This window comes from Manacus candei, unplaced genomic scaffold, assembly GCF_025592945.1.
Source record: "Manacus candei isolate 608988 ecotype Guabito, Panama unplaced genomic scaffold, ASM2559294v1 h1tg000067l, whole genome shotgun sequence".
NCBI lineage: Eukaryota > Metazoa > Chordata > Aves > Passeriformes > Pipridae > Manacus > Manacus candei.
The window spans coordinates 9,698,761-9,721,397 of NW_026138115.1; the positions used below are offsets into that span (position 1 = coordinate 9,698,761).

Here is a 22,637-nt window from a genome sequence, read left to right on the forward strand (position 1 = left end):
CCGCTCGCCGGCCCCTCCGCCCGCGGAGCCCGCGGTACCAGCGCCTCGCCTCGCCTCGGGCGGCGAGAGGCAGGGCCCCCGCCATGGAGAGCGGGATGCCGCTGACGGGCGGGCAGCGAGCGCTGATCCGGGAGAGCTGGCGGCGGGTGAGCAGCAGCCCCGAGCAGCACGGCCTCGTCCTCTTCACCAGGTGAGCGCGGCGGCGCGATGCGGACGCCGGCACCCCGGACCGACCCGGGCGGGAGGGATGGACGGGCTCCGCTTCTTGGGGAGAAACGCTTCCCTGTGCTTGGCGATGGCTCCCAGACAGCTCCCTTCCTCTGGCCTCTCTCCACTCCCGAGAGCAACCGGGGCCGAAGCCCCTCCGTCGCCCAGCCGCGGGTGCCGTGGGGCAGTGCTGGGCTCCGCTCCGCGCTGCTCCCTCGCCTTTCCCACCCTCTGCCAGTGAGAACTTTGTTACGCGGAGACGGAGGGTGAGAGAGAAGCGGCGGGCAGGGTTTGTCGTTTCTGCCCACTGATCCCCTGCCTTGTCGCCACGACTTCTGCTGTTTGAAGGGCTGCTTGTACCCTCGGCTCTGGGAAGCGTATGGAAGGGGCCGCCTGACTGTTCCCTGATCAGGGAACTACTGCGCAGCCCCAGGCACAGATCTGGCCGCCGGGGAGGGATTCAGTGTCAGGGCAGAGGAAATGGTGTGCCGGGGGGAATGACTGATACCCAGCTTCTTACCTGTGCTACGCAGATTAATATATCAATTATGTGAAGAGAAAAAGGAAAAATCAATGAAAAGTCATTTAAAAAGAACAGTTGGAGAGTTGATGAGCAGCTTCTGGAACAAGTGGGATCCTCCCAGAGCAGGACTAGAGCAGTGACAGCAATGTGGGGGGAGAGGGATGCAGTAGTTTAATGTGCAGGATGACGAGAGAGAGACTGTCTTGCCTGAATTCCCTGTGGCCTGTTAGATCTACCTGGATGGTTGCTATTGAGGCCTATATGTGCCTGACATGCAGGGGCAGAGAAGATGGGGCAGGGGCAGGGGGGGTGGGATGGGAGCTGGTGAAGGTGTCGGAGACTGTCTGAGTTTGTGCATGCCCCCTTGCTCCAGACAGCTGCTGGAGCTTGGAGACCTTCTCTGATTTGTGAACTTTTGGGTTCAAGGGGATCAAGAAGTGGGAATGGGAAGAGTCGAGCCAACAACCAAGACTCTGGGGAGAAGGGCTAGGCTGGGAGGAATTTCGGTGAGCTGGGACTGGTCTTCAGGTGCCATAGACATGTATCTGAGAGCTGGGGTTGTGGGCCAGGGAAGTAGAGAGGTTTTTGCCTGTAGCTAATCTGGATTGCCCAAAACCAAAACTTTTCAGAACTTTTGAATCCTTTACAGGTGGGAGAGTTCAGTAGGTGGGAAGGGAAGTAAAAGGGGGCTGTGGTTGTGCTGCTGATGGGGTTGTTTCTGGGGTGAGTAGGACTTTAAATAAAGCTGAGGAAGTGAGAAGATGGGGTTTCTTTCTTGCTTTTGCAGGTTGTTTGACTTGGATCCTGACCTGTTGCCCCTTTTCCAGTACAACTGCAAGCAGTTTGCCAGCCCTCAGGAGTGCCTCTCTGCCCCTGAGTTCCTGGATCACATCAGGAAGGTGAGAGAGGTGCTATGGCATGGTTGGAGCACAGTCTCCATGGACGAGGAAGCCCTTAGGCAATGACTCGAGACTGTGGTGTGTCTTACCAGGGAATGCATGGGAAGTTTCCTCCTGAGACAGTAACTGCAGGGGTTACTCTTGCTGGCAGAAGGCACTATTGCCAGGACAAAGTGTCCTACAATAGTGGGGAAGGGATGAGGATGCGGGTTGTGGTGGCTAAGAAGCACCATGCTGATTTTTGTGTCCTTGTCTGAGAGTGAATTGCCTCCTGTGAAAGCTGGAAGCCTCCTTCTACCTGAGTGAGATGCCTCAAGGAGCTCACTTCTGTCTGGACAAGGACCGAAGCCCTCTGCTTGGCCACATGCTGACCAGGAGTTGGCACAGAGCTGGGCAGTGGGCAAGGCTTGCATGGACCCATTAATGTGGAGAGGCTCTTGGTGCAGCTGCAGAGCCAGAAGGCCCACAGCATTTCTCAGAGAGCCTCTGAGCACAGCCTTGGCTTGCAGATGCCTTCATAAACTGCCTGGCTCCATCTTAAACCACTTTGGTGCCTTGCTTGCCTTCCTCGTAAGAGGCTGTTTCAGGACTGTGCTCCTCTGATAACTGCAAGCTTTTTATTGCTTTCCAGCCTCTGTTTGTTGGCAAAGTTAAGTCCATTTTTACTTCTATTATTGCTTTGAGCCGACATAGCTATTTGCTCTTGTTGGAGATAAATTCCCTGCTGAAATTATAGGGCAGAATTCTATTACCCCTTGGCTTTGCCAAGATAACCATGCCCTGGCTTTAATCTCTTCTTCTAATTTTGTATGTCTGTTCCCTTCATCCTTCATTGCATTTCTCTGTCCTGTTTCCATTTGGTTCTTGATGCTCCTGGGAGACCATGTGGTATGTGCTTTACCAGCCCAGGTCAAGAGACCTGGCTGTACTATCAACCTCATCTCTTCAAATACCTTGGCTGATCTTAGAATCAGAGTGGCCTTATTCACAATTGCACTATCTTGGCAACTCCTAGTTGGAAACTCCAGTCCTAGCAACTTCCCATACAGTTGTCCTGGGGTCCTAGCAGTTGTAACAACTGCATCAGCATTAGGTCTTAGCCTGCAGCTACTCTGCAATAGGGCTCTTTACCCTCTCTAGGACAGGGTGGTTAGCAGTGCTGCTTGCTGTGCACCTCTGGCAGTGTCCCATGGCAGGATGTGGTGTGTGCTGCTGCCAGCATGCCTCACTGATTTGACACATGGATCACAGTAGAGCAAAGGAAAGCTCAGAGGGCATCTGCTGGGCTGGGAGCGGGTCAGGCTGACGAGGGTGAAGTAGAAGAGTCAGACTGTTCCTCTTGCTGTCAATGCCATTCTGCCTTTCTGCTCCTGCACCAGGTCATGCTGGTGATTGATGCTGCTGTGAGCCACCTGGAGAACTTGTCTTGCCTGGAAGAGTATCTGTGCAACCTTGGCAAGAAGCACCAGGCAGTTGGTGTGAAGACCGAGTCTTTCTCGGTGAGGTGTCCTCTCTTGTTCTGTTGCAGCTGTGTTTGTGCACCCCTGCCTGCAGCCCTTGGCTGTCCCCATCCTTATCCTGGGTTCAACTGGCTGGAGAGAAAGCTGGTGGCTCAGGGCATCCCGCCCAAGGTGCTGATAACCGTGTAGTGATATTTGCCCAATGAGGGAAACCCTTGAGATCCCCTCATTTTCTGTCCTTCCCCAGTAAGCCCAGGGAGAAAGGACAGATGGGTGCATGGCATTTCCACTGTTTGAAGAGGACCATGATTTGGGGCACTGCGGTCTCTCCTGTGACACAGGGCTTCAGGCTCAACCTTTGCCCTGGATCTCTGCATCAAATGCTCTGGGCAAACCTTGCCACATCTGGAAAAGGGAGCATCCACTTCTCTATATCTGCACTGAGATGGGGTTGCTGCACCCCAGCCCCTTCTTCCTCCATGGCAGTAAGACCTGAGCATCTTACATATTAAACCCTTGCTTACTCCTCTCCTGCCAGCAAACATGGACAGAAATGCTGGATAATTCAGCAGGGAACGGCAGGTTGAAGAAAAGGTTTCTAACCAACACATGGCTCACTCCTGATACTGCTAGTTTTTGTCCTCTTCAGAGGGAGCAGGACGCCTTTTGTTTGTGGCACCAGCCCTGCCCTCAGTGTGTGGGTGCCCCTGCATGGGGTTACTCATAGCTCTGTGAGGGACAGTGCCCTGTGGAGAAGCCTGAGAGGCATCAAGGCAGGCCCTAAGCATCCAGCCTGGGATCTGACCCGCTCTCCTGACATCAGGACATGGCTCAGCTCTGCTGCTTCACTGCTATGCCAAGGGGTGGGGCCGTCTACTTGCATGTGGGAGCCGTGGAGGATGGATGTGTCCCTCTCCCCTGGTGTTGCATGTGTGGTGTCAGCCCTTGCTCCCTGCCTTGCCCTCCCCAGTCACCCAGTGTGTGGGATGAGGGCCTGCATAGGACAGGGAAGGGGATGACATGGGCTAGCTCTGGGTCCCCTTTGAGCTGCCTGGTACTGCTAGTGGAGGAGGAGCAGGTGCCCTGCAATGGGAGAAGTCAAAAAAGGTGGTGAAGTGAGACAAGGGACTGCATGTCATCCCCTGCTGCTGAGCTTGACACCTCCCTCTTTGGTTTGCAGACTGTTGGTGAGTCCTTGCTGTACATGCTGGAGAAATGCCTTGGCACTGCCTTCAGCCCAGAGGTGCAGGAGGCTTGGAGCAAACTCTACAGTGCTGTGGTGAAAGCCATGCAGCGCGGCTGGGACACCCACCCAGAAGGGGACTAGATCTTGCCAGCCATCCCCATCCCTGACCATGCAGCAGTCCTGAGCACAGGGAGCACTCACACCACACTCTCTGCCTCTCCCCACCTGTCTCTCTCTGTGCACCAGCCCATTGCTGTCTCCACTAGTCACATGTGCTTTGGGGCTCTCACAGTGATTCAGCCTTGCTTCAACACATCTCTGCCTTTGCCAAGGGCTGGCAGGGTACGTCCCTGAAGTGAGGCCTGGGTGTGCAGCAGCACAGGTATGCCACTCTGCCCCAAGTTCCTTTGGGCTAGTTGGAGCACCAACACCCATGTACCTACTCTGGTTTTTAGCTGGCTCATCTTCCTTCCTCTGACTACCCACCCTAGTTAGGTGACAGCTGGCATAGGCCTCTTGGGCTTATTTGCCCGAGGTCCTATTTGCTGTGCCTGTACTTGCCAGGTCTGGCACTGCTTGCTCCTCCTGCACTGCTGTGTCTGGTCCAGCTGTGGCAGTGATGGATTTGGCTCCCTCCAGGGGCAGGGGCAGAGGCAGCAGAGGTGAGGGCTGGTCACAACATGAGGCTTTTCCTCCTTTCCCTCCACCAACACATCACTAACAGATGGTTAATCCTGGTGCTCTCTTCAGTCTTGCCTCTGCCCTAGATGGGATCCATGGTTTTCCCTGTGTCAGGTTGGCCACAACTCAGTAGGTTTCCTAGGGATGATTCAAGCAGTGGTGTCACATTAGTCTGGGCTGCCAGCTGAAAGGCTTTGTGTTGGTTTGGCCAGTTGGTTTAACCTTAGAGCCACCTGAAATGCAGCAGCAGTGTCTGTTTACTGCTTTGTGTTGAGGAGAATAAAATAAATACAAGGCAAAGATGTCTTAAAATAAAAATGAAGGTTGCAATCATGTCATGGCAACAGCTTCCAGAAATTCTGGCTCTTGGCCAGAGGAAGCATAGCTGGAATCTTTCTGCTGATGCTGTCAGAACCTGGAGTGCTTCCCAGCTGCACACAGTACCCATGTGCAGAGTTCCTCACAGGAATGAGAAGATAGCATCTGCCAGAAGAAATCCCAGAAAATGGCTGAGAAGCAGTACCTGAGGGCTCTGGGGGAAGCTGAGCTTGAGCACTTTAAGGCAGTGTTCATCTTTATGTGGAAGTCACTGTGGAACAGGCAGAACCATGTTTCTAGCCATCACTAGCCCCAGAGCAAGTACATGGAGCAATTTTTCAGTTACAGGGGTATGGACAGGAGGAGTCTGGTGTTGAGGGCTGAGATGGTCCTGTTCTGGACACACATTCCTCCAATACTCAGATATCCTCCAGGCTGGGGCAGGAGAAGGCTCTCAAGCCCATGCCATGGAGGGAATGATGGGTCTCTGATTTCCTGATACCAGGCCTGATGGTAGCCATGGACTTCCAGCAAGCAAAGAGCCTTCCAGCTGTGTTTGGTAGGCAAACTGAGAGGTGTTGTAGATCAGGCAGTGAACATCCCCATGTTCATTGTTCTCCCCATGGTACCATGTTCTGCTTCTGCAGTGCTACAGTGTGGTGCTGTGCATTCTGGCCTCTGGCTCTCTCCATCTGCTGGATGAGGCGAAGTCCTCCCCATTCTTGCACCCAGCAATGAGGGATGGAGGACCCAGGCCTGGAGGGAGGCACTAGCTGTGATGGCATGATATGGGGCAGGAGGGTTTGGGAATGCGAATGTCCTCTTTGCAACCCTGTTCTGGGGCATCAGCCTTCAGCATCATGGGAGTGTGACACCTTCTGGCTCTGTGTGACAAGTAGGCAGCTGTGTGATGGGTGGGGTGTGGGTGTTACTGCCTCAAACCATCCCTGCTCCCTCTAGCTTTCCCAGCTCCTTGACTTCTCCTTTTCTGTGCCACGTTTTGTGTAACTCCCAAGAGAACTGAACTAGTTTGTGTGCCTCTTATACCCAGCTGTACTGTTTAATAAAGAACAAGAGTGTATCTTAGCCCTTTCTGATGCCTTATGTTTATTTTAATATAAAAGGCCCAAGCAGGCCAGAAAAGGAGTATGACAGAGGGGTTTACCGGTTTCTTGTTGGCTCTAGCTTTGGAGATACTAGTCACTGGGAACACTTGTGTAGTGCAGCTAAACTAACGTAAGAAGGCATCCAGCAGCAAATGCCTGTTGGAAGTTTTTGTGCATGGTAATTGAATGGGTGGGCAGCGGAGGGGCTAGCAGAGACATCCTGCTACTGATTACTCATTGCCCTTCAAATATAACAGCCTCTAATGGAATTAGAATCTTAAGCAATCAGCCTAAAAATCCCTTTTCTGTTGTTCAGCTGCTGCTTTTGTTTTTTGGCATAGCATTGGCTCACCTGGTGTTGGTCACCGGCTGCTGGTTGCCAACAGCAGCAGAGCATGGCCTCACAGTGAATTCCTGCCTTCTCCATGCAGCATCCACCCTGCCAGCTGGACTGCAGAGCTGCCCCATCAGCCTTGCCCAGGGAGCAGCTGGTGAGGATGCAGAAGGTCCTGTCTCCTCCTTCTTGGGCATGTTCCAGCTTTGACATGGTGGGTTTCCAGCCCTGGGAGAGTTCGGCACTTGATGCTGAAGAACAGTGCCTAGAGTGGGGAAGCCAGCTCAGGGTCTGTAATAGCATCTCGTAAAGGCTGCAAATCCCAGCCCTGGCACAGGAAACAAGGGTGAACAACCTGGGAAAGGCATGCTGCTCTGCCTTGGGGAATGTTTAGGATGGGGCTTGTTCCACGGGGCAATGTGTGAGGGGCTGTGAAGGGCAAGGAGAGCAGCAGAAATCTTAATGCAAAGAAATCCCCCCTTTGGGTCACTGCTAAAATAAGTTTTCCAGCTCTTCCTGGCCTTGGAGCACAGCTGCCAGCCTCAGGGCTGGTAGTGGGACCCCAACTCCGGTGCTGCAGGGAAGGGCCAGGGCAGCAGCCTCCAGCAGCACCATCATCTTTGACTGCCTGCAGCAGCATAGCCGTTTGCCACAGCTCCCACAGACTGCCCCTTTGCTTTGGCTGCTGCCTGGTGGGGATGCTCCTGTCATTGCCCACGACCGGCTGGCACAGTGGGAGACTCCATGCAATTGATTGGCCCTGGCTGTGAGGGACTTCTGAGTGTGCAGGCTGCAATCAGGCAGTGGGTTTCTGAGGGCCGGCATGGCGCAGGTGCAGCGTGATGGGGCTCACACAGCCTCCTTAGGCTGTGATGAGCTTCCCCAGTGGAAGGGCTGGGAAAGCCATGAGCCAGAGGCAATTGCAGCCCGCGCTCACAGCCAGAGCTCCTGCCCCAGTGTTTAGCCCTGTTTATCACTCATTATAAACAAGGGGGGGCCTCTGTAGGGGTGTGTGGACTGGGATTTTAAATTTTCCAGTTTTTCACCTGAAGGAAAGCCCTAACCATGCCTTCTGCCTTTCTGCCTTCTGCCCTGTGCCATAAGCCAGAGTGGCCAGGCAGGGCTCACCTTGGAGGAGCTGTGGAGGAGCCAGCAGGAGGGACCTGCTGAAACCAGAGGCAAATCATTCAAGCAGGAATTCAGGTTTAAAGAGCAAGTTTTGGGAGGGATGAGGGGAGTAAAAGAGTACTGTCTGCTCGAAATCTAGAGAAAGACTCCAAAAATGTTGTTCGCTCCCTTCCATGGGACTTGCTGGTGGGCAGTTCACCTTTGGGACCATCTGACCCAGATGGGATGGGTCCCTGCTGCTCCTGCTCCTTGATGTGGTCCCAGAGGGGTTCCAGGCCACCCTCCTGCTACCTTCAGGCAGTGTCTGCACCTTTGCTGGTGTTCTGAGCCAGCCCTGCCAATGGAGAGAGTGCTGACAGAAGGTGTGCAGGGAATGCACATGACTGTCCCAGGGCTGCACCCCATCCCCAATGTAGGGATGGTGCCAAGGGCTGTGCCAGTCCATCTGATAGGGTACAGTGAGATGCTCTCCTGCTCCTGTGACTTTGCTGTTTCTGTCCACTTGTTGGGGTTTGTTTCTGTGGGGGCCATGGTGAGTGGCAAGGTGTCTCGAGGTGGGGTGTCCAAGAAGTTTCCTTGCCACTGAACCCTCTGCAGAACATCCCAAGGCAAGGCCAAAAGCAGTCCACAGGTGGGAAAAGGGGATGGAGTACTTCTGCAGGCTCCACTGGAGAGGGTTCCCCCTATACTGGTGCCAGAAAAGACAGGTTGGGGTGATGACGCCAGGCAGCAGCTGGGTGAAGTCGTTTTATTCAAGGCACGGTCATAGCAATAAATCACAAGAAGGTACAGACCTCTGGCACATTCCTACAGTGGGGCAGCCAAGGGCAATCAGACCAGCAGCCTGAGCTCCTGAGGACACAGTGCCACTCACAGGCACTTGCTTCCACCCTCAGAGAGGCCACCAGCATCCCCCTGCCCTGTTGGGGCTGCCCCTGGAGCGGGCAGTGGCTGAGCTGTGGGCAGCCATGGGGGCATGTGGGCAGGAAGCCACCAAACCCCTGGGATACTTTTTGGGGTTGGGAGGGAGCAGCTGAGCTCAAGACTCACCTGAGGCAACTGCTTGGGTAGATAGTGTGCTGCAGCCACTGCCCTAGCATGCAGGAGCGTGGGTGGGACTGGGGCCATGGGGTTGCCAGCTGGCTGGGCCGAGACCCACCAGCATCACAGGAATGTCCCAGGGTCCACTTGAGTCCAACTGAGACCCACAACTCGCTTCTGGGCTGTCTTTTAAATCCCCCCCCGCCCAGATCTGGCACACTATGCCCCCCCCACCAGTGGCACCACTAATACTGAGCAGTGCCATAGCTGAGCACCTGCCTTCGCACAGCAGCACTCACCATTCCGGCAGCCCGTGCCGGCAGAGCTGCACTATCCTCCCTTCCCCACTCCAGGATGGTGGCAACTTGAGTTGCTCTGAAGCTAGCAGAAGAATCAAGGACAGGAAAATCAGCCCTGAGGCCTAAGAAGGGCTGAGCAAGGAGCCAGCACGCCCAGGTGGGCTATGATGGGAGGGACTGAGCAGGCTGAGGATAAGCCCTCGTCCCCCAGCGGCCACCACAGATACTCTGGCCAAGCTGGAAAACTCCAGGGATGCTGTCTGGGCAGGAATTGGTGCTTACACTAACCACAGCAGGACTCACACTCGAGAGGCAGTGTGGCTGCTGGGGGAGCATCCCACAGCTGTGGCTTGTGGGTGAGGGCAGGCAGGATGTGGTGGACCAGGAGGACCTGGAAGTCTGGGTCCTGCTAGCCCTCACCCTGCTTTTTTGTTGCAACAGGACAGAGCCATGCTGGGTGTCATGGGCAGCCCCAGGGAGAGCATGAGCACGAGGGGGATACTGGCAGGGGAGAGGAATGACAAGGAGCTGCTCTTGTAGCCATCAAACAGACTTGTCCCTTGACCTCCCACTTCTCCCCCCAAGAGCCCAAGGGTGTAGGCATAGTGTAGCGAGATGGAAGGATGGGGTGAGAAGTTGAGAAAGAGCTGGGCTTGCATTTGATGCCTACCTTGGGGCAGGGCCACTGGTGCTCAGGCAGATGTAGGAGCTGGCCTGGGCACTCACCTCCTCCACCAATGCACACGCATGTCAGCAGTCTCTGCTTTAATGGGCAAAGCAGGGGGCTTTGAGATGGCTGCCTGAGCAGTGGGTGGGTGGGGTGGGATGCAAGGGTTAGAGGTGGCCGTCCTCTGCCACTGAGGACCCACAGGACCATGTGGTGGTGGGCACATTCGTCTGTGCTGTCTGGGCTGCTTCCTTCTCAAAGAGGGGCAAGGGCCTTCCTCCTGCCCCCAAAAGCATGGCCTCTCAGAGAGACCCTCTCCCTATACTGCTGCACCCCCTCTTCCCCACTGTGGGCTGGAAGAGGCAGGTGGTGACAGGGGGACATTAGGGGGCTCAGCCAGTCCAGGCAGCAGAAGGACCAGCAGAGCCTCCTGCCACCTCCCATGCAATAGGTCTCCCCCTCACATCAGTCCTGTCACCCCCTGTGCCATCAGAGAGATGGCCCCCACCAGTGCTGGGAAGGCTCCTTCCTGCCCCATGGCACATCCTCCATTCTCAGCACGGTTGGTCCTCAGCCGGCAGCATGGATGTTCACTGGTAGCGAGCCTGGCTCTCCATCACAGGGCCGCTTCTGTACTCGCCCTCCACTGTCTCCAGCTCTGTCTCGAAGCTCTGCAGCCCCCCATCCTCCCCATCCTCTCCTGGCTCCAGATGGTTGCCCATGGTGCCATAGGACTGGTGTGCCGGAGAGGCCGCTGGCGTCAGGCTCAGCTCAGGCTCCTGCAGGACAGTGGCCACAAAAAGCTGCCCCGGGGGGCAGTGGGCCATCAGGATGCAGAGGAGCAAAGGCAGGAGTCAAAGCAGGGCTAGGGAGGGGTACTCACATTGGAGTTAGGGGTAGAGGAAACACTGCTCCGCTCCACATCATTGAAGCTGCCCTCAGACTGGTCAGACATCTGAGGAGAGGGAGGCCAGGAGGAAATGGTGCTTTGGGAGTCCCAGCTTTGGCTGGGGACAGCCAAGTGCTGCCTCAGACTCCCTGTGGCAAATGAACCCCAGAGACGCAAGGAGAGGATACAGTGGGATGAAGGAACAACGTGGGCAGCTGCCTGCACTCACCTGGTAGCTGGAGGGTTTCCGTGGCTGCAACTTCTTCAGGCAGAGGCCAAAGAAGGAGAAGATGATGCAGGAGAGGAGGACCACAAAGGTAAAGAGGGTGACAGGCCGGGTGGGACCTGGAGCACAGAGACACTGGGGCAGCACACGAGCCTCCAAGAACCTGCTACATGTCCAGCTGAGCCCCCGGCTGATGCCTGCTTTGTGTCTTACAATATCTCTGCCCCCTACCCAAAACACTAGCTGACACCTCCCTCAGATGCCAGGTCTCCACACCACCTTCCCCCTTCCCATCCTCCATGCCATGCCAAACTCAGGGGTGACACCAGTGGCTTGCCATCCCCAAGCATGACCCTCAGCAGTGGCAGGGTGCAGCCTCGAGCTCTCCTACCGAGGCGCAGGACAGAGAAGAAGAGCAGCCAGAACATGCAGAGGATGGGGGCCACCACGACCTGGCTGATGGCGGCCACGTGGAGGCGCTGGTTCAGCTTGGTGGGGATGTACACGTAGTAAATGTTGTACCGGTCAACCATGTGCTTGAGCAGCATGTAGAGCAACCCTGGTGGGACAAGAGGGGCCATTTGGGAGGAGGGCAATGGGGACAGCCAGGTCACAGGGAGAGCAGAGCAGGCCCTGGGGATGATGCCCAAGAGTGCCCTCCTGTACCATGCAGGAAGCTTGCACTCCCATGCCCCTGCTGGTGGTTGGGACAGGCTGTTCTTGGTGTGGCTGGGACCATGGGCATGGGATCACACTCACCGAAGGGGACGATGATGGGGCAGGTGATGCTGTAGGTCATGACAACAGAGAAGATACAGGAGGTCCAGGCATACTCTAGTCCAAACTGGAACTGGTAGGCTTGGCTCTGGGGCATAACCAACAGAGTCATTACTGCCTCTGCAAAGGCTTCACCTGCCTTTGCACCCTGGCTCACAGGATTGCCTCATCCCCATTAGCACCCAAGGGGAATCCTGAAGAAGTCCCCACAAGCATCTCCACAGGACCATGACAGCCTGAGTTTGCAGCAAGCGTGTCTTGCTGTGCTGGGGGTTGTGCAGGCTCAGATGTGACCAGAACCACATACCCGTTTGACATGGAGCCGTTCGGGCTCAGACTTGGCAAAGCAGAGGCGGGCAGTGTAGACAAGGAGGCCTGGGATGCGCAGCAGCTCCATAGCTGTCCCAATCAGGCTGGAGGTGACCACATAGTTTACAAAGAAAGCGCCGTTGTCTGGGAGGAAAACACACCTGTCCCAGGGACAGACAGTGTGAGAGAATGCTCAGGCAGGCAGCCAGGAGAGCTGCTGGGGGCTGACAACAGGTGCTCCCGCTTGCCTGGGAAGTTTGGGAGCTTCCTGCTACTCACTGGAACTTGATTTCGGCTTCGTCCAGAAAGTGGGTGTCGAAGAGCCAGCGGAAAAACAGGTCCAAGCTGGAGTGGAGAGAAGAGGAGCAGCTCAGAAAGAGGGGGAGCTGCAGAGCAATGTAGGGGACACACAGTGGGCATGTGCTTTCCCCTGCCCTGAAGGGCAAGACCCTCTGGACCCTACACTGCCAGAACAGCCCCTTCTGCCACACAAAACCACTGTGGAGTGGGTGCCTGCCTCCTGGACAGCCAGGAGCTGTAGCTGGGGCTATGCAAATACCTGACCAGGTCCTTTCAGGGTCTGCTGAAGGGCTGGCCCCAAGCAGCAGCTCACCACCACCAGCACCCTTGGGTCAGCCATGGCAAACTGGCAAGCTACTCTATGCCACTCCTCCACAGGGAAGCTCTGTCTGTGACCAGCTATGATCAGCTTGGCAGTGCTAAAAGGTGTTTTTCTCCCCAGAGACTGCTGTGTCCCAGTGGCAGTGGGACTATAGCCCTTTGGGGCTGGCTTGCAGGGCTGAGGGGCCTGGGTGTGATCCTGGCAGCTAGGGAGCACGGAAAGCAGCATGGCAGGGTGGCCTGTACCTGCTCAGACCCAGCGAGGGCAGGATGATAACCATGAACACCAGGAAGAAGAAGCACTTGTGCATGGTGATCTGATTTTCACTTGACCTGCAGAGAGGGGAGAGAAGAAAAGAACATTGTACTTTTCTGAGGAAAAAGCAGCTGGTGGGGCAAGGGGCTGGGCTGGGTCTTGCTCTTCACCAAGGAGCTACTCCCAGCCCCAGAAAGGCATGTGCATTTGTTCTGTGCATCTACTGGGGCCTTGAAAAGCATCTCCCAGGCCAGGGGGTGTCACCATGAGGAATCTGCTGTAGCGAAAGCTCTTGTATTCCAGCCTCTCACCTCCTTCATCCTTGCCCTCTCCCACCATCCCTGCTAGGGTAGACACCTGACAAGAGGCAGATGGGTGTATAGAATGGGTCCAGGAGCCCCCATTTCCCCCAGGAAAAGGAAGGGAGCTGGTGACAAAGCACCTGCAAGGACTTTTTAGACCAGGCACAAAGGTTGGGGCCAGTAGGGGGTCAAGACAGAAGAGGGCACATTGTAGGAGCTGGGCAGTTTCCTCTACTAGGAGACTTTCAGCATTCTGAAGCCTTGGAAGGTTGGAAGCATGCCTGGGATGTGGCAAACAAGTCAGCCTTGGAAGGCTGGAAGCATGCCCGGGATGTGGCAAACAAGTCAGGATCCTGGCCCTGCTGCTGCCAGTCCACCATCACATCACACCTTTCACAAACTTCTTCAGATCCATCTTAAAACCATCTGCCTTTGACAGTAGACTGGAGGCGTTCAGGACTATGGGAAGGAAATGGCTCCTTTGGGCACAGACTTGGGTCTTTTTCATGGAGAGAAACACCTATTGGGCTCTGATGGGGTCTGCTGCTCCACTGCCTGCCTCCCTGCAGGTTGGGTCCCCCTTCCACTGAGGTTCCTCCCATCTATGGCAGCCCTGGGGACCATGGGGGCCAGCCTCGTTACCTTGTCCAGTGAGACTCGAAGAATGCTGAGTAGTAGACAAGGAAGGGCAGGAAGACAGAGAAAGCCCAGAGCAGCAGCGTGGGGAAGAACTGGGTGATGATGGGGTTCTGTAAGAGGAGAGATGCCAGACATCCCTCAGGAGTCCACCAGAGCACAGTCATGCTGGAGATAGCTCCGTGGGCCTCCTGGCACAGGATGGTGTGTGCAGTAGGCAGGCCCCCCCTGAGCAGGGGCATTTGTTTCAGGAGAGAAGAGCCTGAGGCCAGCCAAAGGCACTACAGCCATGCTCTGAGCTCCAGTGCCCACCCAAAAGCTCATAGGTCAATGAGCAAGAAGATGTGCTGCTGGCAGCTCCTAACATCTCCTAGAACTCTTCTCAGACCTTTCCTCATGCATGGACAGCAACCTGCCCACCCTCATGGACACCAGTACCAAAACACGTTTGCACAGGTTCCTCAGGGCTCTGCCACTGGAAACACAAGGAGGGGATGGATGGCAACCAGAGGCATGACCACTCCTTGTCTCTCATCAATGCCCATCCCAGTGATGGCTTGTCTTCTTGGGCCAGTGTAGAGCTGGTACCCCATCCCTCTCACAGACAAGCCTGGAAATGGTGACCCTTTAGGAAAATTGGCATGGGGTGCCAAGGACTACCTTGAGGCTCTCCACAGGGTGTGTGACATTGAACATGTCCATAGTGTTGACAATGATGGCTGGCGTGGTGAGGAAGAAGAGAAGGACGAACAGGCAGATATTAAGGAGGATGAATCGCACCCACCAGGATGTGCCACGGACTGACAAATTCTCCCTGCGAGAGAAAAACACGAACTGGACATGATGGCGAAGAAAAGCCACATACCCTGGGCCTCCCAACATAGCTTCACAAAGCTCTGCCTCCTGATATCCACACCAGCCATTTTGGCAGACACTGTTCTGAGCTTGCCCTCTTCCCCTCCCAATGCTGCTGTGCTGTCACCTGCAGAGCCCCCTGGACCAGAGAATAGCCACAGAGGAGGTCTGTACCACCAGGGGGCTTTGGAGTCAGGCTGGAGAAATTGGAGTCTGGCAATCACCCCAAACTTCAGCTGGCTGAGCCCTGCCTTGGGGTGATGACCCCTGTCACTCCTGCTGACTTCTGCTATGGCAACAGGAGGGATTGCCAGCTCCTGCCACCCTGGGAAAGTGTTCTGTAGATACGGACACATATCTATATTCTTTCTTACAGCTAAATGGGCTCCCTACAGCTATGGGCATGGGCTCCTTATAGCTATGGGCATGGGTTCCCACCACATCTGCTCGCTCCCGCTTCCTCCCTCCCTCCGGCCACGGGGGTTCACCAGATGATATCGCTGGGTGCAGGGGCATAGCGAACGCCCCAGTGGTGTGACTTGACCACGGTGGTGACAGAGGATTGCTGGGGGTGCTTGCGGCAGCGGATGTGGCTGTAGTCCTTCAAAATCCTGCAAGAGCAGGGAGCCAGGGGTCAGGTCTCAGTTCTTGTGAGAGCCTTCCCGCAGTCCCAACAGGGCGGCCATCTCTGCAAATGGCAGAGGCACAGACGAGACAGACCCACTGCCTGGCTTTGGCTGGAAAAGCCGGCAAGATGCCCCAGTTTCCCAGTAGTGGTGGCCATCAGGCTGCAGGATATTCCCGTGTCTGTTGCATGAGGGGCACTCACACAGCTGTCATCCTCTCATCCTGGAAGGTGACGAAGGCCATGTCCAGCCGCTTGAGCGTGATGCGGTTGCGCTCAGCATTGAACTCATCTGTGAGCTTCTCCTCCAGCTCCCCATAGTACTGCTCAGCATCCACCTGCAGGAGCAGCCGGAGCTCTGCTGCGCTTGCCGAGCTAGGGCACAGGCAAGCTGCCACGCTCTGCCTTGCAGCCCTGCCCGTACCCTCCTACCTGCTCAAAGCCACAGAAGCGGCAGCAGAAGATGTGGGCGCAGGGGTGGGTTTTGATCATGATCTTCCCCTCTTTCTGTGCCTTGGTGGTGAAGTAAAGCCGCCCCTTCATTGCCTTGCGCCTGCCAGGAAGCCAGTAGGGGTGAAGGTCATGTGGGGAGTGGCAGACATACAAACAGAAACACAGCCTGGGGCCCCTGACATGGTGTACCACTCCCACCCACAGAGGCAATGTGGACGTGCAAGCACTCACCTCTCTGCATCCAGCTTCATCAGCTTGCGCACGTCGAAGCAAAACTGGACGTTGGTGATGGTGCAGCTGGGATAAGCCTCGCTGCAAGCACAGGGACATGTTGGCACCAGGAGCCAGGACATGAGGACAGCCCTTGCCACCTGCCTGCCACTCATGCAGCGAGGCTGTGGCACACTGCTACTCACTGGAAATGCTTGATGATAAGGGAAGGGTCTGTGATCTCCTTGGGGATGTGGGTAACCATCAGTGTCCGGGCGACCTGGGTGAGGAGAAGGGGCAGAGGGGGTGGGTGTACAGGGGATCTGTGGGACACATCACTGCTATTCTGCTCATCCAGCAGCGAGCTGGAGCACCGACTGCCATCCCCAGGCCAGTCAGCACAGGACTCCTCAATGCCTCGTCCCAAACCCTGGGGGCATAGCCAGACAATGTCATACCCCAGACAGATGGAGACAGCAGAGCTTCAGTCTCAAGAGACAAGACAGCAAGAGAGAGAGATCTGTCCCCAGGCTGTCAGACTTTCCAGAAGCTGGCAAAAATCAGATACACCTTTCCCTGCCTGCCCAGTCCCAGGCTGTTTCTAAAGCTCTCCCTACCTACTGGGACCAGCATTTGTGCAATGCAAAAAGTTGTCCATTAGTGCTGAAAAAGGCAAGGCTGGAAGAGGGGTGGTTGCTCACCTTCTCGTTCTCTCTGTATTCTAGGTGGACAGAGTGGTGAGCCATGCAAAGAATGGTGAGGATGAAATAGATGAGGGCGAAAATGCTGTGCAGCCACAGGAGACGGTCTCTGGAAGAGGGAAAGAGGGGATCAGAGAGAGCTGTGGTGATCACGTGGCATGGGACAAGCCTGGCACCCGGCACCTCACCCATGGCCACCCCTTCCACCCAGCAGGACCTCCCTGTGCCAGCTGTCAGACCCCTAACCCCAGGGACTAGAGGGGCAGCACCCAGAGTGTAGGCTGAGATACTACAGAAATGAGGCCATGCAGCCCCGAGAGCACTTCTACCACCAGTGGAGTGCAATGAGCAGTACCAGTGTGTTGGCTGCAGTGGCTGTGCTTGTGCATGGCGCAGAGAGACACAGGCGCTACTGTGAGTGGCGTGCTGTTCACATGGACCTCTGCCTGTCCCCAGCACGGGGCTGTGGTAAGTGCTGTGCCTGTGTGCTCCCAGCAATGCCCACCACAGCACCAGAACACACAGCTCCCCTGCATGTGGGAGCACCTACTGTGTTGGGATGTTGGCGATGGTTGTCCGGCCAAAGTGGGTGGGATTGTGTCCTGCAGAGGAAGAGGAGAAGCAGAAGGTTAAGGGAAATCAGTACAATGTGCATGTCCATGTTTGCAGTTAGTGGCTCTGGTCTTTGCTCCCTCCTTTTCCATCTCCCAGGTCCCCGCCAAGTCCTCACTGCCCTGAACTTCCCTGTCTCTTGTGTTCCTCTGTCCCCCAACTGATGGTGGGTTCATGCTCCCTTGAGGGCTTCTGACAGAGGGGTTCTTCTGCCTTTTGTCTCAGAGGCATAGTGCTTGCCCCAAGGCTGGGAAGCTTGTACAACACTCCTTCCGTAACTAGGGAAGCACCTACCAAGGAGATCCCCTGAGAAGTTGACGGGCAGGATGACAGCCACGGAGAGCACACAGACCAGCATCAGCAAGACCAGGAGGTGCCGCTGGAAGGAGAGGTAGGTGGTGGCATCGATCCCACACTTGCTCTGAATCTCCTCGTCCCTGGGGAGAGGCAGGTGGGGATGAGTGCTGGTGGTTCCTCCCCACCACCTCCCACCACAGGAACTCTGACTGCTCCAGTCTCCAACAGCCCATACCAACTCATGGCATCCTGCCTATGGCACAAACGATTTAGGCACAGAAGGAATGAGGGACAGAAGCAGCCCTTTGGCTGCCATCCCATTACAGGACTGGTTCCTACCACAAGAGGTTGAAGCCCTTTTCTTTGGGATAGGATCTAGGGGCCAGGGGAAATGCGGAGATGAGCCCTCTGCTCTCTCTTCAGGGTGGATGTTTTAAGAGGGCTCTCCTCTGCCGCTGGTCCCAGCAGCTCCGGGTGATGGGCCACCACCTGTGGACACCAGCTTCCCAGGGGTGGGCAACAGTGGGGCATGGCCTAATGCCAGGGACACACACTTACTTCATTTGGTAGATAGAAATGAGCCAGGAGCAGAATCCCTAGAAGGCAAAAGTCAGGATGAGATGAAGGCAACCAACCCCACCTCTCCAGCAAGGAGCTGGGGCACAACATATGCTAGAGACATACAGAGCTGATGCAGTGCCTATGGCCAGGGAGATAAGCAAATGGAGGCAGTGCCCAAGGCAGCTCAGCAATGCTCAGCTCAGTGGCAAAGGCAGCTGCCTTGGGAGGAGCAGGAAAAACACAGCCCAAAGAGCTGGTGGGAAGCTGAGCACAACCTCTCTTGAAGGTGATGAGAGCCCTGAGGGACCATGCAACCTTCCTGAAAGTGGTGATAAGAGAATTCCTGTGAGTGGGAGCTGGAAGTCTGCTGGGGCAGGAGTGTAGATGGACAAGGAAGTCTCCCTGCAAACATCAACCAACAGGTCATGGCTGTCAGGTGCATATTTTTGGCTGCAGAAGGATTTGCAGAGAAAGCTGAAGTCAAGCACTAACCCATTGTCCCAGGGGTGACTTCCTGGACCTCAGCTTCCTCTGAATATTAAGGAGCATCTCTGTAACAGGCTCCTGGCTCCCAGCAGCTCCCTCCTCTGCCCCTTTCCTGACAGTCCCTAACATGCAATGCACTTTTTTGACCACTACCAAGTGCTGAGCCAGCACTGCTGTAAAGTGATACTGGACAACCTAAGTTCTTGTGTAATAGCTTATTCCCTGTCACCATGTATGCAATATTAGGGGGTCTTCTCCCCTACACATTATTTTATGTTGTGCAAACACTAGTGTTCATGCAAGTTCAAGGTGCCTCTGCAGTCCTCCTGGTCACAGCCGTACCAAACAGCACTCAGCCATCTGGCCTCTTCACTTTACCACTTTCTGGAGGATTTATAGAATCATAGAATTGTAAGGCTGGAAAAGACCCCTAAAATCATTGAACTATTAATCAAGCACTGCCAAGTTCACCACTAAACCATGGCCCTAAGTGCCACATCTACACAGCCTTTAAATACCTCTAGGAATGGTGATTTCACTACTTCCCTGGGCAACCTGCTCCAGTATCAACCCTTTCAGTGAAGAATTTTTTACTAATATCCAATCTTAATGTACCCTGGTACAACTTGAAGCCATTTAGCTCACCTGTGTGGGTGAGCTTGCACTGGAACAGGTTGCCCAGAGAGGTTGTGGAGTCTCTTTCACTGGAGTTATTCAAGAACCGTCTCGATACAATCCTGTGCCATGTGCTCTAGGATGACCCTGCTTGAGTAGGGAGGTTGGACCAGATGGCTCACTTTGGTCCCTTCCAACCTTACCCATTCTGTGATTTTGTTATTCTGTACTTGCTTTCATGCTCTCTACAAACTTCTCCACAAAACTGCTCTTCTCCCCTCTTAGTGTACTTTACATCTAACCTGGCAGAAATGAGATTTTTCCTCATTTGTGAACAGTTCAATTTTTTAAAGGATGTCTTCTTACTTCTAATAATCTCCCTTAATCTGCTCTTTAGAGTGATGGCTTTCCCTGTGATCTTTCTCACTTATTTTTTGATGAGCAATATACATTTGCCTAGAGCATCTGTTACAGAGGCTTTAAACAGGCCTCCTGCCACCTGCAAGGGTCTTGCTTGTTTTGCTCCTTTCCTGCCTAGTTTTTTTTAATAAGTCATGACAATCTTTTCATAGTCACGCCAGTGACTGACTTTTGAGCTTTTGCTCAAAAAAGAAAGAGGCAGTAAAGTGTGTCCATCTGTGTTTGTTTCCAGTAAAGCCTGGTATGTGCCTGGTGTGACGGAGAAACAAAAGGTTACTTTAAAGTCCCGGCATTCAACTGTGCTGGCAGAGGAGGAAATGTGGTACAGGGGACTCTGTCCTGATGGTTGAGAAAGATCTCTGCAGGCATGCAGCATGGCTTTGGCCATGCATCCAATTAGGTTCCTATAGCTGCAAGGATAGCCATGCAGCTGGGAGATGCTTGCCCTGATGGGGGCATCCCCTCAGAACTGCCATTCAAGATATATGCCTCAAAAGAATCCAGGACGAAGAAACCCTTCAGGTTCAGTTTCTCCTATTTAACTTCTGACCTGGGTTTCTGATAAAGAACAGGACAGCCTGGGCCAGGACAAGCCCAGTCCAAGCTCCCACTGCCACAGCCACTGGCACTCACCACATCCTTGTTGTCAGCATCCAGGGGGCTGCTTTCTGACGGGGACTTCTCCTTCTCACTCTGCTCTCCATAGAAAAGCGAGGTCAGACTTTGCAGTGAGGGGGGAAGAGGAGGGGTGAGGTAGAAGAGAAGCAACAGACAGGAGAAAATAAGCACCCTTGGAGAAGTTCTCTCCTAGGAGAGCAGCGCAGGAAATGCCTCCCCCCTCCCTGCATCCTGCACTGGGGCTGGACCAGTGACTACAACTGGGCTTGGGACAGAGAGGTTGCATCTTGCTACCTCTGTGCTGACAAGTCTCCACAGCTTCTTTGTGGCCCTGACCCATGATGGGGTGGCTCACAGAGAATTAGCCTTAGCTCCAGCATAAGGGCCTGCTAAAACAGATATTTTCTATTCCACTGTTTTCTGACGTCTCAAACGGTTTTACAGTAAAAAGAAATGTAATCAAAACTTGCATTTTAAGTCTTGATTGCCCTTTGATCTCCCCAGTGAAGGGAAACATCACCTGTCCATTGCCTGACTCAGCTCCAGAGTCCAAGGCCAAGAGGAACTGGAGAAGTGAGAAGGCAAGAGTGGGCCAGTGTTTGCTCTTGAGGGCTGCCCAGCCTTACAGAGACCCCACCTGTGTGCACCTGCCTGTGCAAAGAAAGATGCTTTGCTGCCCAGGGTGAGCCGTGCTCTGGCAGGCAGGCAGTTGTGGGAAGCACAGCCCACCTGGAAATCTCATCTGGCCTCTACTTTTATTAGAACACTGCTAATTTTTGTGGGATTCTGCATCTGGCCCAAATGACAGGCCAGGCAAGTTGTGTAGGTACGTGAGAAACAGTATTATAGCTGTGTGTCTCCCTCTGCCCCCTCCACCAGCTTGTCTTGCTCATCCCAAGAGAGTGGCAGGAGAAGAGGCAGTGGCTCAGTCCCCACTCAATAGCAGCTGTTGGGCTTCTGTCCTTCCCAGGACAGTGCCCTCAGTGGCACCCAGAGCACTGTCACCAAATGCTACCAGCAAGAGCGAATGAAAGCTCATCCAGGCTTTCCCTATCCCCACAGCAGATGGTGCCTGTGTCTCCATGGGCAAGGACAGCCAGGCCATTCCCAGTGGGGAGGAGGGACAGGAACACCTGCTGAACTTCTCTGTGTGCCACCCTGCAGTGCTGGCCTTCCTTCCAGCTCTCTTGAAGAGAATGGAGCCATCACCCACACTGGTTTTGCATCCTCCTCACCTATCATTGTCCATCAGCAGCGCCAAGCGCCCGTAGTCCCAAGCCGCTTTCCGAAGACAGGAGAAGACCAGAAGGAGAAGCTGAAAGAAGAAAGAGGAGACCCCATGGGACCTTCTCACATTCCTCCTTTTTGCTTTCTCACTCATGAGCCCAAGCTCATGCAAACTCTTGCCTCAAGTCGAACTGTTCCTGCTCTGTAATCTCACCACTACTGCCCAAGTGCTCCCTGCTGCCCATCAATGATGTGGGCAAAACCTTTGGTCCCTTGCACTCACTCCCATTCCCTGAGTCCGCTGTATGCACCGGTGCATGGGCTGCACTTGTGTGTGGTTGACAGAGCACCCAGGGGCTGCAGTGCTGGTAGAAATGGCACCCTCCTGGCCCACTCACCAGCCAGAGGATGAAGTTGATGGCAAGCACAGTGGGCACTCCCCCGAAGGGCAGCCCTTCCAGGACGGTGCTGCGGGAGCGGGCACTGAAGCATTGCTCCTCTGTGCTGTTCACTGGGGCATCCAAGAAGATGAGCATATCCAGCGAGGTGGGGGCAGCACCATCAGGTGCCGGCTCCACTGAGTACACGCTCTCCATCAGCGCCATTGTGGGGTCTCACTCTGCAACACAGAGGCATAGTATGGATGGAGAAGCTTTTGCTTCAAAAGGGGCCATCGCTCTTCCAGGTCTCCTCCATCAAAGTCTGAGGAGTTCACTAAGAGTAGGGCAGGGAGAGGACTGGTTGGTGACCTTGGAGCACCCCCAGTCCCAGTCTCTCCCAGGGAGTGGCCGTGGGACACAGGGCAGGAGGTGTTGCTGAAGAAATCTCACAGCTACTTCCTGCCCTTTCCCCACCCCCATGAAACCCCATGCTATTTGGTTGTCTTTGTCATACCTGAGACAGGTCTCTCACCACCTCTGCCCCTCAGTCCTGGAAGCTGGGTTGAGTCATGGCCACCCCAGTGCAGTCAGCAGGCAGGAATGAGGAGCTGAAGCATTTGCTTGAATTTCTGAGAAAAAGAGCAATGATGATGTTAACAACTCAGCTGCTGGGCTGCACTTGCTTCTCTCCCCACAGCCAGAATATGTACTG

General features: G+C 54.8%; 2 protein-coding genes across 4 annotated transcripts in view; one reads left to right on the forward strand and one right to left on the reverse strand.

The window, feature by feature from the left end:
• The first annotated feature begins 25 nt into the window (after positions 1-25).
• On the forward strand, positions 26-6,360 carry NGB (neuroglobin). The gene is made up of 4 exons (XM_051806407.1): positions 26-190; positions 1,518-1,629; positions 3,009-3,128; positions 4,270-6,360. The coding sequence occupies exons 1-4, from the start codon at positions 84-86 to the stop codon at positions 4,414-4,416; spliced, it is 486 nt and encodes a 161-aa protein (XP_051662367.1). The 5' UTR covers positions 26-83; the 3' UTR covers positions 4,417-6,360.
• Positions 6,361-8,576: 2,216 nt separating this feature from the next.
• TMEM63C (transmembrane protein 63C) overlaps positions 8,577-22,637 on the reverse strand; it is a 31,672-nt gene continuing 17,611 nt past the window's right edge. For all 3 annotated transcript variants that reach the window (XM_051806350.1, XM_051806348.1, XM_051806349.1), the window contains 23 exons: positions 22,440-22,554; positions 21,944-22,164; positions 21,554-21,633; positions 20,334-20,421; positions 18,177-18,214; positions 17,616-17,758; positions 17,260-17,311; positions 16,710-16,818; positions 16,215-16,288; positions 16,030-16,110; positions 15,778-15,898; positions 15,550-15,683; positions 15,209-15,331; positions 14,526-14,679; positions 13,872-13,978; positions 12,918-13,004; positions 12,330-12,395; positions 12,049-12,211; positions 11,724-11,829; positions 11,356-11,523; positions 10,968-11,083; positions 10,733-10,804; positions 8,577-10,652 (listed from right to left, as the gene is read on the reverse strand). In XM_051806350.1, the coding sequence (XP_051662310.1) occupies positions 10,440-10,652; positions 10,733-10,804; positions 10,968-11,083; positions 11,356-11,523; positions 11,724-11,829; positions 12,049-12,211; positions 12,330-12,395; positions 12,918-13,004; positions 13,872-13,978; positions 14,526-14,679; positions 15,209-15,331; positions 15,550-15,683; positions 15,778-15,898; positions 16,030-16,110; positions 16,215-16,288; positions 16,710-16,818; positions 17,260-17,311; positions 17,616-17,758; positions 18,177-18,214; positions 20,334-20,421; positions 21,554-21,633; positions 21,944-22,150 (2,502 nt within the window). In that variant the 5' untranslated portion in view covers positions 22,151-22,164; positions 22,440-22,554 and the 3' untranslated portion in view covers positions 8,577-10,439. The remainder of the gene's footprint in view (positions 10,653-10,732; positions 10,805-10,967; positions 11,084-11,355; positions 11,524-11,723; positions 11,830-12,048; positions 12,212-12,329; positions 12,396-12,917; positions 13,005-13,871; positions 13,979-14,525; positions 14,680-15,208; positions 15,332-15,549; positions 15,684-15,777; positions 15,899-16,029; positions 16,111-16,214; positions 16,289-16,709; positions 16,819-17,259; positions 17,312-17,615; positions 17,759-18,176; positions 18,215-20,333; positions 20,422-21,553; positions 21,634-21,943; positions 22,165-22,439; positions 22,555-22,637) is intronic.

What these genes read in the sequence shown, in the direction of transcription:
- NGB (XM_051806407.1), top strand. Translation starts at nt 84, where the DNA reads ATGGAGAGCGGGATGCCGCTGACGGGCGGGCAGCGAGCGCTGATCCGG. An exon ending in TCCTGGATCACATCAGGAAG is followed by an intron (nt 1,630 to 3,008) that starts GTGAGAGAGGTG and finishes CTCCTGCACCAG; the next exon opens with GTCATGCTGGTGATTGATGC. An exon ending in TGAAGACCGAGTCTTTCTCG is followed by an intron (nt 3,129 to 4,269) that starts GTGAGGTGTCCT and finishes TTTGGTTTGCAG; the next exon opens with ACTGTTGGTGAGTCCTTGCT.